A 12896-nucleotide genomic window follows, 5' to 3' on the forward strand; every position below is an offset into this window, starting at 1 on the left:
CGGCCCTCCACTACTTGCCTGGATTCGAATATGGCCCTTGGAGGAAAATAATTGCCCACCCCTGCTCTAACGCATCATTTGCTTGTTTTATTTTGGTCAGACACAGCGGAAGCACTTGTATCTCCTCTCGCGGTGATTTCCGTGCTCTCGTCCATCCAATCAGAGCGCAGCAGTGGGAGGAACTTGGTCCGACCACAACTATTTCCCTGGTAACTCTTGTCTGCGCGGAGTTTGCAGCTCGCAGTCTTCGCGGGGTCGTCTTACCTTTTTATTCCCTCCACAAACAAACTTTTCCATCGCGCTGGACTACAAAAGCTACACCTCAACACCTTTTATCTTCTCACCAAGAACCACCGACTTCTGCACGAGTATTAGCCTTTTCTTTTTTGGAGTACACCCTCTTGTTTCCCCGTTTTTTTCCCCACCTTGAAGAAAGAAAGTACTCGTTACGCGTCTTAAGTTTGACGCGTTTCCTCCCTTGTTTTTGTGCGTAAAAGGAAGCGTCTTTGGCTGCGCGTTTGGAAATCCGCGTTCCATTTGGGGATCGTGCGGTTGCTTTTTGGAGTCGGAATGGCTGTTTCTCGGCTGTAGCTCCATGTAAAAGCCGTATTCTGCGCTACTGTTGCCGCGGCTGGATCCGACGACGAGGGCTCTCCGTGCGGAACCGTCCATCCCGGGGGTCAATGGAGCGACAGTCCAGCTTCATTTCGCTCTGGCTGCAACTGGAACTTTGTGCCATGGCCGTTCTCCTCACGAAAGGTACGTTACGGCTGCAGGACGTCCGACTTTGCGCTGTCGCTTTGATGATGAGGCGTTTGGAGACGTCTTGTTGCGGGAGAAGACGCGCCGCAGAGGAAACCGGTGCGCGTCAAAGGAGTAGCCAGGGTTTTTTATTGTATTGTTAGTTATTATTCATTTTCTAGCGCAAGATCTTTTATTCAACAAGATTTACTTTAATGTGCTAGAACTGCTTTTCTAATGTTTGGACCAAAAAAACAAAAATGTTGTCAAAACGATCAAAACCGTAACATTTTAGTCCTGCTGGGAAGTAAAGTAAGATAATAAAATTAAAAAAATGCCCACCAATATTTGTTCCATGACTTTTTGTGTAAAGAAAGACATGATTATATTTCTTATAGTTGCGTAAACAAGCAAACACGCTTTGGTTAAGTATTTTTAGTCTTAAATCCATTAAAGACATTTATTCATTTGTATGATTTTGCCAGAATTTGGGCTAATATTAAGTCATATCCTCATTTTGCAATAATTGATACTTTCACAAACCTAATGCATCACAATAACATTGAGGTTCTCCATCTGACAGAAATGTTAAAAAAAGAAAGAAATATGTTGCTTTCTTTTTAAATTTGTCTTAATTTAGTTTTAGTTTAGTTTCTTAATTAACCTTGCCCCACTCCACCTTTTATTCCTGGTTTTGCTAGTTTCAGTCTGGATCCAGTCTTGGTTTGGTTGTAGTTTTTACTTTTGCCTTGGTTTTGTTTAGTCCAGGTTAGTTTCAGTTTTGGTCTGATTTAGTCTTATTTTTAAAGTCCAGAAAGCAATGTTTTGTGCCACATGTTATTGAGTAAGTTTTTTCTTCTATTTTTGCAGTTCTTTTTTTATTTTTATTAGTTCTTGTAAAATGAACCAGTCAGAGAAGGAATATAATCAGCTCTAGGTTAAAAACATGGAGACTTTCCCTGTGAAGAACTTGCATTTCCAAGTTCTTCTCATTTCCAATACCTTGCAGTCTTACTACCATCCCCACAAAGCTCTGGGTCGTCTGTCTTATCTCTCCAGGGCCCTTCATACCAGACCGCGCGGGCCCCTGAGCCCCTCTTTCTCCGCTCGCCCACAGCGGGGCCCCTCTCCTCTCTAATGAAATATTCTCCAAATGACCTGAGTGCGCCCCGCCGCTCCAATCATTCACAGGGAAAACACTGATCTGATGACTGCTGCTGCTGCTGCTCTGGAGGGAGGGACCGGCTTTACCTCGGACCCCTGGAGTTAGAGGGCCAGAGAGTAGATTAAGTCCTGGTTTAGTTCTAGGGTAGTAGTCACTTTGTACACTGGAAGTTCTGGTTTAGTCTTAAGTTCTTTGCAATAATACTAACTGAATCTTGTTGTTTAGTCCTTTTTAGTTTAGTCCTTTTTAGTTTAGTCCTTTTTAGTTAAGTCCTTTTTTTGTTAAGTCCTTTTTAGTTTAGTCCTTTTAGTTTAGTCCTTGGTTGTAAGTCCTGGGTTGTAGTTCTTAACCTTAAACCGTCTGGGTCCAGTCTTGGTTTAGAAGTAGTGTCCCCGTAATCTTTATTCGGCCCTGGTGTGGTTTAGTTCAGGTTTGTTTTTGGTTAGCTTCAGTTTCAGTCAAATCTTGCCTGGTTTTCTAAGTCTCGAATTCGAAGTTTGATCGTTTCATTTGAGCAGATTTCCTTATCATCTTTAAAGACACAATCTTCTGTCCTCCAGCTACGCATTCATGATCAATATCTTTGAAAAGCATCACCTAACAGGCACTCACTGCTCTTTTTCTATAATTGGTTTTGTATGATGGGTCAAATGCAAGACAACATTTACATTAAAGGAGACGTATGTTTTTCTTCAGGTTCTTTGTATTAAACTATAACATACATAAGTACATCATCCTTTTACTTTTTGTTCATTGTAAACTGTTCTATTGAGCTAAAACGGCTTGGTAATAGTAACGGGTCCATTGACTTCCTGTTCAAAACTGCAGAACTGATAAGCCCCGCCTCTTCATGGTGACATTTCACTGTAACAAGCAGAAGTTTGTCATTTACATCATGTTTCATTTTTATTTAAGTTGCTACGTGACATTTTAGAACACTACATGCGTCAATCTGAGTTAAGTAATCACAACTAAATACAGGGATGTGGATAGGGATAGGGGGAAGGTGAAAACAGGACTTTTCAGACTGCAAGATTAACTCAAACATGCAGGGATCAAAATACAACTTTGAGTAAACTAATGATGCTGTCGTTACAAGGTTAAAGGTGATTTAGTGTAATATGTTCCGTTTAAAATCCATCTTGGCACAATTTCCACGTACCTGTCGCAAACGTATAATGCACAAAATCCTTAATGTTGACCTTAAACTTAAACCCGGGTGCTCCCTGCCCTTCAGCCCTGCTCCTGACCACAAGTTAAGCCTGTGCGTGCAAAAGTCTGCTCCCTCCTGTACTCTGCTGCTGCTCCCTCGCCTTCTCTCTCCTCTTCTCTCCCGCTCTTTACGAGTTTCCATTTGGGTTGAAAGAAATTGACTTTGGCAAACAAACCGCTAATTATAAGCTCCTCGGTTCCTGTTTTATGAAAGAGACAGAAAGAGCTATTTTGTTTTTTTGCACAGGAGGTAGAGTTGTTGAATTAAAACCGGGGTATTTTCCCATGGGGTCTTTGAAAACTGTTACTTGAGGGCATTTAGTGAGAAAAGTTTGATGTGTTGGCTCATTGTGCCGAGGGAAACGGGAGAAAATATGGGTTACTTAAGTTAAGTTGAAAAGCTGTTTTGCATTACTGTGATTCTACTAAAGCCACTTTCAGCATTTATTTGATTTCCGTCACACGTATTCCATATTTGTTTGGTTTAGCTCCGCACACAGTTAGACTGCGTTTACACATCACATCCAAACTAAACGTGGAGCTGGACCAATCGTCATCAGCAATCGGCATCATTTGTTCTTGTTGTATTCCAGTTTTAACCCAGTTTATTCTAGTCCTTATTTTAGTCCTGCTTTTGTCCAGGATTTATTTAGAATTTAGTCCCGGTTTAATCCCATTTCTGAGTTGGTTTTATGTCTGTTTTTATTTATCATTTTATACCTCGTTTATTCCCAGATATTCTCCTTTTTTCAAGTTTAGTTTAGTGAGCTTAAGCTAGTTTTAGAATAAACCTGTGTTTTCTTTTATTATTATTTTTCTTCTTTAAAAAAAAAAAAAAAGAACAACATATAAACAAACACAGAAAAGAATAGACCTGAAGAATGTTCCTTCCTATAATTGAAAGTTACTATCATATTTTCTTCACATTGCTTTTCATTTGGCTTAAGATCATTGGTCAATAAATCATTCTTGCATGCTCAATAGCTGGGTGAAAAAAGCACATTAATTCCACGTTTTCACACGCTACAGAGACAACTCTACAAAAACGACACATTTAAGACCGCGCTCATTGAACTTTCCAGAACTTCCGCCACAATGCTGTCAAACAATTCCCACATCTGAACAAAAAAACGTGAGAAGTAAACCCCCCTCTTCTCCTCCCGTCCTCCTACAGGTGAAATCCGGTGTTACTGTGACGCGCCCCACTGCGTCGCCACGGGATACATGTGCAAGTCCGAGCTCAACGCCTGCTTCACAAAAGTCCTGGACCCTTACAGCGCCAACTCTCCGCTCACACACGGCTGCCTCGACCCTGTGGCCAACGCCGCCGACGTGTGCAGCACAGGCGCCAGCAGCAGAAGCGCGGACCCTCTGAGCGCAGCCACGTCGCTGGAGTGTTGCCACGACGATATGTGCAACTACAGGGGCCTCCATGACCTGGCGCATAACCGGGACACTGCAGGTAAAAACAAACAAACCTACATTTTGAGTTTAGTGTTAAAGGTGGTTGGATGTTTTGTTTTGAAATTACACATCCCATGATCCTTTGCGCTTTGTCAGTGCAGCCAACAGGAATATTTTTTTTAATTAAAAGTTGTGAAGTAATAATTTAGTCAGATTTTTAGAAATATGACGATTAATTGACATTTATAGAGAAAACCTCAACTTCTCTCAGTATCAAATTAGAATCTGGTTATTATCTGATTTCTGGAGTTATCAGATTATTGAAATGGCATGTTGCATCTGATGTGAGTAATATGATTTCTCTGATTACTTCTGTATAATTGTGCCCTATAGACTCAACTAAACACTGTACTTTAGGTTTATACACTTTTTGTAAGTTTAATTCATGCATATTTTTTTTTTTTAACTTTCCCAAATAGTTTCAGTAATTGTACACTTTAACACTGCACTTTTAATAGCCTTAATAAAGCATAGACACTACTTGATTCATAATGAACACATATTTTATTAAGAATGATTCATGCTTTATTAATGGAGTATATAATTATAACGTGGTACCAAATTAAAGGGACTGTTTATTTTTTTCCCATGTAATTAAGTAAAATACGTTTTGGCCCAGTTCATATATATTGTAAAAGCATTTCTTGCGGTCAAAATGAAACCGCTGCGTGCTGTCTGCATCTAATTAGCGCACCGTTAGCATGCTAGTTGTTGTTAGCATTGCCTTGATGAACTCCACTCTGGCCTCAGTTGAGGAAGAGTGCTTACAAACTCATGGTGAATATAAGCAATAAACTGTTTTAATTTTGTGACGACATTAAAAATCATGAGCAGCAAGTAAAGACGTGTTGTTTACTCGTTTGAAATATATCCTGTTCCTCAAAAAAGTACCTTGAAGCACTGTTAATTGCAACAGTTTTTGCTCCATTTCACTACAGCCAACTTAAGGAAACTATTGTCTTTCAACACATTTAATCATTTGTAACGTGACGGGAATGATTTAACACTTGCCATTGCTAACCTGACCACTATGTCTTTATACATTTTGAGTTTGAGATGTTTTTACAACCGTACCTAAATACACAGACCACCTTTTCGTTTACTTTTTGGACCTTACCTCTCCGCGTTGGCTCGGCACGCAGCCATTTTGCCCTCTGCACTTGGAAACACATCAGATATTTTCTTTTCGTTTTTTATCACGTGTACACCATGTAATTTTCCCACCGAGCAGGAATGTGCCGTGTAGAGTCACTGAGGCTGGCGAGGAAGGCAACTCCTCCTGGGGCCATTCTGAGTTTTTTTAGCTGCAGTTTATTAGGCTCCGAAATTATACGTGTGCTGTGGGCTAGGACAAAGTGACTCATTTGTTTAGCTCTCACTTTGATCTCGGAGCGTCTTGTCTTTGGGAGATTTATAGTACGTTTGGACATGCGCTGTGGTGTCAAAAGCATGTACGAGGAGGTAATAACAGGGTGTGAGCGAAGACGTTAACAAAAGGCAATGCTACGAGCTACAGAGAAGTGTTGTTGGAAGGCTACAGATCATCAGCAACGAGCGCATAAATATAAATTAACTTTTTAGTTAGTCGACTAAAAATAATTGTAATCTGGGAGTCAAAACGCGCACAAAATATCAAAGTACAGAATAATCGCTGGCTAGTCGACTATTACAATAATTGTTTGTTTGATGCAGCTTTACTTTTTAGATCATGCTATTACTGCATAACTTTTGTAGTGGTGGAATGGGGGATGAGCTTTAGCGCTTCTCCGGGGATTAAAAGCATCTAGTATCTATTCTATTGCTCAAAAATGCCTTATAGTGCATTCTAGTAATATTGATATCACAATATTGGCAACACGCAATCAAATGTATTTCAGTAAGACCAAGGTCCTATGACAGAAATGTGCGTTCTTTAAAAGGAAAAAAAAGCTTATTTTACTTGTGATGTTCCTTATTCAGTCTAAATTAACTTTGATTTAGTTTATTTTGACACAGTTTTAATGTGTTATGGCATGAATTTATTGTGTAATATTGTGACACTGTTCAACTATTGCAATAATATCCATTATTTTAGTAGTACTTAATAGACACATTGTATATTACAATAATTTACGATATTGTGCAGCCCTAAAGATTAATTTGGGGTCGCCGCTCCACAGATCTGACCTGTAATTTATACAGGTCAGAAAGTAAAAAAAACATTTCAATGGAGATAAGCAGGTTGCATGCAGAAAAGTTCTAAAGTGCACCTATTAATCTATTTCGCATTGTGGAACTTAAACTATTTTCAGACTCATTTAGCCGTTTCAGTCATGTATATGTTGGAAAACTGGTCAAAGTACGGGGGTCATACAAGCCTAAAACGATAGCTGCTGGCTGCTGAGGGGGATTCATCTTAGTCAGTTTGAGTGCGCTCATAATTGGAACGACTGAACAGTGTATGAACTTTGACACAGAAGAACACTTTTTTATTGATTCTAGACCTATTCTAATCATGTCAATTCAGCAGATTATGCAATAACCATGTGATACTGTTTGGCAGGAAAGACACTTTATGAAATTAGCCTTTTGAGCACACATTTTTGCCATTTTCAAGAATAATACTTAATCTATAAATGCTCTATACTAGCACATGTTTCCAGTGAGCAGGAAATTACTGAAATAAGGTAACATTTTAGAATTTTTCCTCATTTATTCCATTTTGTTAATTATGTAGCCAAAATAAATCAAGCTGCTGGACATGTGAAACATAAGAGAAAGCTGTAACCCACTTATGGTCATTGTACCAACCATTCTGGGAAGAATACAGTTTATTATCAAAAACCACAATGAAAAAGCAGATTCATTTGATTAGGCCTTTTATCCTGGGTTTCAGCTTCTTGTTTATTCAACATTTTGAGAGCTTTTTTTCTCCATTCACTATGGCAACAGTGATTTCTCATCATTCCTGGAATCTAATCCAGATTTAATTTTTTAAATTTCCCAACAGCAGCTTTAAAAATCTGATAACTTGCTCTGCACAGAGAATTCAGAAACCGGTTCAGTCTGAATTGAAGGTCCTTTTTTAGTCCGGCGTTTAAGGAAAAATCTGCCAAAGCCATAGGGGGTCAATATAAAATGTAACTGATTATAGTTATTATTACCCATTTTGACCCTCCATCCTCTCTTCTCTTCCAGACCACAGCCGCTACCCGCAGGACAGCAGCCGCAGCTTGGTCACGCGGGTGCAGGAGCTGGCCTCGGCTAAGGAGGTGTGGTTCCGGGCGGCCGTCATCGCCGTGCCCATCGCCGGCGGCCTCATCCTGGTCCTGCTTATCATGCTGGCCCTGCGAATGCTCCGGAGTGAGAACAAACGGCTCCAGGACCAGCGCCAGCAGATGCTCTCCCGTCTGCACTACAGCTTCCACGGACACCACACCAAGAAGGGCCACGTCGCCAAGCTGGACCTCGAATGCATGGTTCCGGTGACTGGACACGAGAACTGTTGCCTCACATGCGATAAAATGCGACAAGCCGATTTAGGGAATGACAAAATCTTATCGCTGGTGCATTGGGGGATGTACAGCGGACACGGCAAGCTGGAATTTGTATGATCCTAGCCTTTGTTTTTGGAGCATTCCGACTTGTTAGACATTCCCGTTTGGACATTGGGGGAACTTTTTTGCGGACCAAGCAGGACTGATCTCAAATTTGTGGAGCACTTTACTTGAATATTAAAGGTGACAAGACGCCCACCTGGAGCGTAAAACTTGAGACGGTGTCCAGGACACTAAAAATGCAGAAGGATTCCGTCGTCTTGTCTTATTTGCACATTTGTATAAAAAGAAAAAGTTGTTTGAATTTTTTGACACTGACCAGGGTACAAACAGACTATCTTTGAGGAGTAAAGTTCCATTGCTGTGACTAAGTGCGCACTCCTCGGGTATTGTAAAGGTTTAAAGTATATATTTTTGTCTGATGAGGCGTGCTGTTCCGTGTGCTCAGACTTTAAGCTTGAGTGTGAGAGGAAAACCATTAAAGGTGACTTTTTATTTAATGTGCTGACTCGTGTGTTGCTTACTAAATCTACATAATACATTTTACAGGTTTATTAGAGATGGGAGATGGTAAAATTACAATATTTACATTATTAATGATTCTTACTATTATACTTTAGAATCCAATTATCTGAGAATGGAGATGAGTTTATTGTACACGCTTGAACACAAACAAAACCAATGGTTGTTTGATAATGGTTTTAAAATGATGGGCTACAATAAAGCTTCTAAAACGTTCGGTAATTAACCTAAAACACAGGCCATCACAATGTTGTGAACGGTTGCAGCACACATTAGTAAGTTCTTTTGATCAAATCAAAATCAAATCAATTTATTTTTGTAAGGCCCAAAATCACAACAACAGTCGCCTCTGAGGGGCGAATCAACAATGTCTGTGGTGGCGATGGAGTCAGACAATGTCTGTGGTGGCGAGGGACGATGTCCCAGGGTCCTCTGTCCTTAGACTCTCCTTCTCGGCCAGGAAAAACTACAAAAAAAAACCTCTTTGGGAAAAAAGCGTAGAAACCTGGGGGAGTTCCAGTGAAGGAGAGATCCGACTATCACAGACGGACAGACGGACACGAGGAGACTGGAGCTGGACCCACTCTTCAGGCAGATGAGGGACCGACTGAGGCGAACTGGACCCACTCTTCAGGCAGAAGAGGAACCGTCTGAGGCGAACTGGACCCACTCTTCAGGCAGATGAGGGACCGACTGAGGCGAACTGGACCCACTCTTCAGGCAGATGAGGGACCGTCCATACGGGGCAGGGACCACTTCACCAGGAGAGGGGCATCTGGGTCCACAGGTCCTCAGGAGTGAAAGAAAGAAAAAGAAGGCGGTGAACAATTTGCAAGTGGAATTAAAAAAATAAATATTGTTTGATAGAATAATGGTGGATAAGCAGAAATAGTGACTTAAATGATTTCTAAAGTAAGGCAAATACTCGGATGCAACATCTGATATATGTATTTGGACAACATTTAAAATATTAAATGATGCACAGCAGGTATTTTAAAAGGAAAAGCCAAAAACAAAATCATAGTTGAAGGTGTGGTGCAAGAAATAAATGTTCAATTAATTTAAAATCGTTAAAGCTTTTTGTCTTTTGTAGACTTGCCCACAGAAGAGTAACAATGCGATAAGGCGGTTTAGGGAAGGACAAACTTATGATCCTAGCTTGTCTAACTTAATAGTACATTTCTAAAAAGTAACTACCGGTAGTAATGTGTGACTTACTTTTTCAAAGTAACTTCCTCCAACGATAGGTACACCTTGATTACTTCTACTTTTGATATCCAACATAGTTACAATTCATTTTCACGGTTCCACCTACCTAGTGACAAGTGCCCAGCCTTCCTCGTCCATCACACACAAGAGACAGCTGGGGTTGACAGGTCTGGTCGTCATGGTAACTTCTAACAAGTCTAAACCGTGTAAACCATGTGTGTGTAAGAGGCCTGTGGTTCCATTAGCAGCACAGGGAAACATTAATGGCAGCAGCCACTTAAAGTCCCCTGCCTGGACACGCCGCCTGGACGTCTTCGGCTGCAACTTTCACACAACATGGAACAACAATGTATTTTAAAATGAATATGTAGTTTTAGAGAAAACGGAAAGATAAATCATACTCTGGTACATGACGTTTGGGGGTGTAACGCCTTTATTCTGTGTGTCCTGTGGTGTGATGTGGCTTTATATGTGCAAAATAATATCACAATAAGAAATTACATAACACAATGACAAATCAGTTTTACAACAATTGCAAGGAAGGCTTTCTCCATGCTTTAGATTATTTTGTGTGTATATCTATCTAAATACTGTCACATCTTAAAAAAATATTTTTCAAAAACATCATGATTTATTTTGACCTGTAGATTAAACCCTGAACCCCAGAGCTCTTTGTTTCTCTACTCCATGCATACAGAAATCAAACCTGCAACTTCTTTCAATGAAACCTCAGAAGTCACCGCTCCCGACCACTTCCCGTTCCAGTTGCATGCTCCTGTAGTGTCCATAAAAGAGCGCTCTCTTCACACTCTGGACCCCCTGGCAGCTCACAGACCTCCTTCACCATGACAAAAGGCCAGCACTAACACTCAGCATGCAGCATGCCCACTAGTGTCAAACTTCTCGTCTGGCCCCAGGAGGTCGGCCTGGTGCTTTTCTCATGCAGATGAACGAGTGGCTCCTACAACCTGCACCAGAAGAGCAGCAATTTGTTCTGAGGCTCCTTCACGCTGCGTCAGACCCACTCCAGACACTTTATGATCTCGACTTCAATTTACTACTTGCTTATAAAACTGGAGAATGATCCACCAGAAAGGCTCGGGTTGAAGGATTAGAAATAAAGAAAAGTACAAAAATAAACTTCATGTGCAAACTAGTTCAACACTTTCTTTTTGACAATGGTGGTTTAGTTAGGTGGAAATACAGCAAACATCATTAATACTATACACCTTCAGCTGACTCAATTGGCAATAATGATTTGCTTTATTGCACCAGACTGTATAGAGACAGACAATTAGTTTAAAAAAGCTCCAGACCATTATTTGCAAGCGACTTGGAATTCAGACTTGAGTCACTATTTTGACTTGAGACGTGACTTGATAAAATGGACTAAGATTCGACTTGGGCTTGAAGAACAGTGACTATGGACCTGACTTGAAGCCTTGAGACGACGTGGTGATTTCTATACAGTTGATAGTTAAATGCACTTTCAGTGTTTAATTTTCCAGAGCAAACTAGAACATGTCCATCCCAGTATTTGTGACCAGAGCTTTTTACAAAGATAATAAAATAAAATAAATATATATAATAATATAAAACCTGCCATAGACAATGTTCTACCATTTGAACCAATCATGGAAATCGAGGGGTGTGAACTCGGAGAAAGGACTGTTTACAGAACACAGTTAAATGTAAAAAATGATTACTTAGTTCAAATATTTTGTTATGTCAAAAATAGCATTTATTCATATATTGCTTTATATATCATATAAACCTAAGTCAGATGTTATACCTAAACAGTTATCAGTGCCCTAAAACAGTAGATATGTAGATCCAATCAGAGAATGGCCTCCTCTGGATGAATCCACGTTACGTTTATGCGTCCATTTCCGTGTGTGGATGAAAACACAATAACTTCAGCATGTATTTAAGCAGCATCAGCATTTTGCGTACTTTCTCATATTCTTTCTTCATTGTGTTTCCTTACGTGCTTTTATAAAACTCTTCTCGACGAGGATGGGATTCGAACCCACGCGTGCAGAGCACAATGGATTAGCAGTCCATCGCCTTAACCACTCGGCCACCTCATCCTTGTTGTGTCAAAACATTTGCATATTGGTCTATATATTACATACACTCAAATCAGATGTTATACCAAAACAGTTATCAGAGCCCTAAAACAGTAGATACGTAGATACAATGCAGAGAATAACTTTTCATCCACAATAAACAAGAGATTGAATGGTCAGATTGAGAATGGCCTCCTCTGGATAAATCCATGTTACATTTATGTGTCCATTTCCGGTCTGTTAGGGAAGATGAAAACACAATAATTTCAGCAGCGTCTAAAAATCTCCCGAGGATGAGTCTTGCTGTGTACATCTGCTCCAATGAGGAATGGTTGGGGAATCCACCAACTTGTATATTTTTTAACTGTCACCGACATTGGTGCCATGTCCCTTAAGAAGCTAATGTTACTTCCTGTGGCGTGGTCGGACAGGCGGACCAGTCAAGTCGTCCACCCTCTGACCACGCCTCCTGCCTTCCTCTTATCCCAAGTGTAGGATTAGAGGAAGGCCCTGTTGATGCTGTTCGTGCCTCACTCTCTGATTTCAGTGGCCTCCTTGATCCAGCATTTAAACTTGATGTTCTCTCCCCCGTCCCAGTCCATAGTGTGGTTATTCCTTTTGCAATAATGGCTGATAAATTCTCCTATTCTGATTTTTCTTTTTTGTTCTCTTGACAGCATCAACCGCGACAACAGGGCCTTCCTCTTATCCCACACTTGGGACACGTTACTCCAAAGTCCATCGGACAACATGAGGACTGTTGTACAGTCCAGGAGGACTGTACGACTGGCATGCAGACCACGCCTCAGGAAGTAACATCAACTGATAAGTGACACATCCCCAGCGCCGGTTACAGTTCTGGCTCACAGTTAAGCAGCCGAAACATGTCAAGAAGGTGGAAACATCTCCTTAATTGATTGTCTAAAAAATAACTTAAGTTTGTGGATCATCTTTAGAAGACAAAAGTAAATGTTTTTA

General features: G+C 40.5%; 1 protein-coding gene and 1 non-coding gene across 2 annotated transcripts; one reads left to right on the plus strand and one right to left on the minus strand.

Annotated features, from left to right (window-relative positions):
- The first annotated feature begins 537 nt into the window (after positions 1–537).
- Positions 538–8618, plus strand: bambia (BMP and activin membrane-bound inhibitor (Xenopus laevis) homolog a). The gene is made up of 3 exons (XM_072451196.1): positions 538–759; positions 4293–4580; positions 7760–8618. Exons 1-3 carry the CDS (start codon positions 684–686, stop codon positions 8173–8175), a joined length of 780 nt encoding a protein of 259 aa, XP_072307297.1. The 5' UTR covers positions 538–683; the 3' UTR covers positions 8176–8618.
- Positions 8619–11857: 3239 nt separating this feature from the next.
- trnas-gcu (transfer RNA serine (anticodon GCU)) lies at positions 11858–11939 on the minus strand. The gene has a single exon. It is a non-coding gene; the product is annotated as a tRNA-Ser (tRNA).
- Positions 11940–12896: the final 957 nt, after the last annotated feature.

The sequence above is a fragment of the Eucyclogobius newberryi genome, unplaced genomic scaffold (genome assembly GCF_026437365.1).
Source record: "Eucyclogobius newberryi isolate DKJ021-1_F unplaced genomic scaffold, fEucNew1.0.hap1 SCAF_18, whole genome shotgun sequence".
NCBI lineage: Eukaryota > Metazoa > Chordata > Actinopteri > Gobiiformes > Gobiidae > Eucyclogobius > Eucyclogobius newberryi.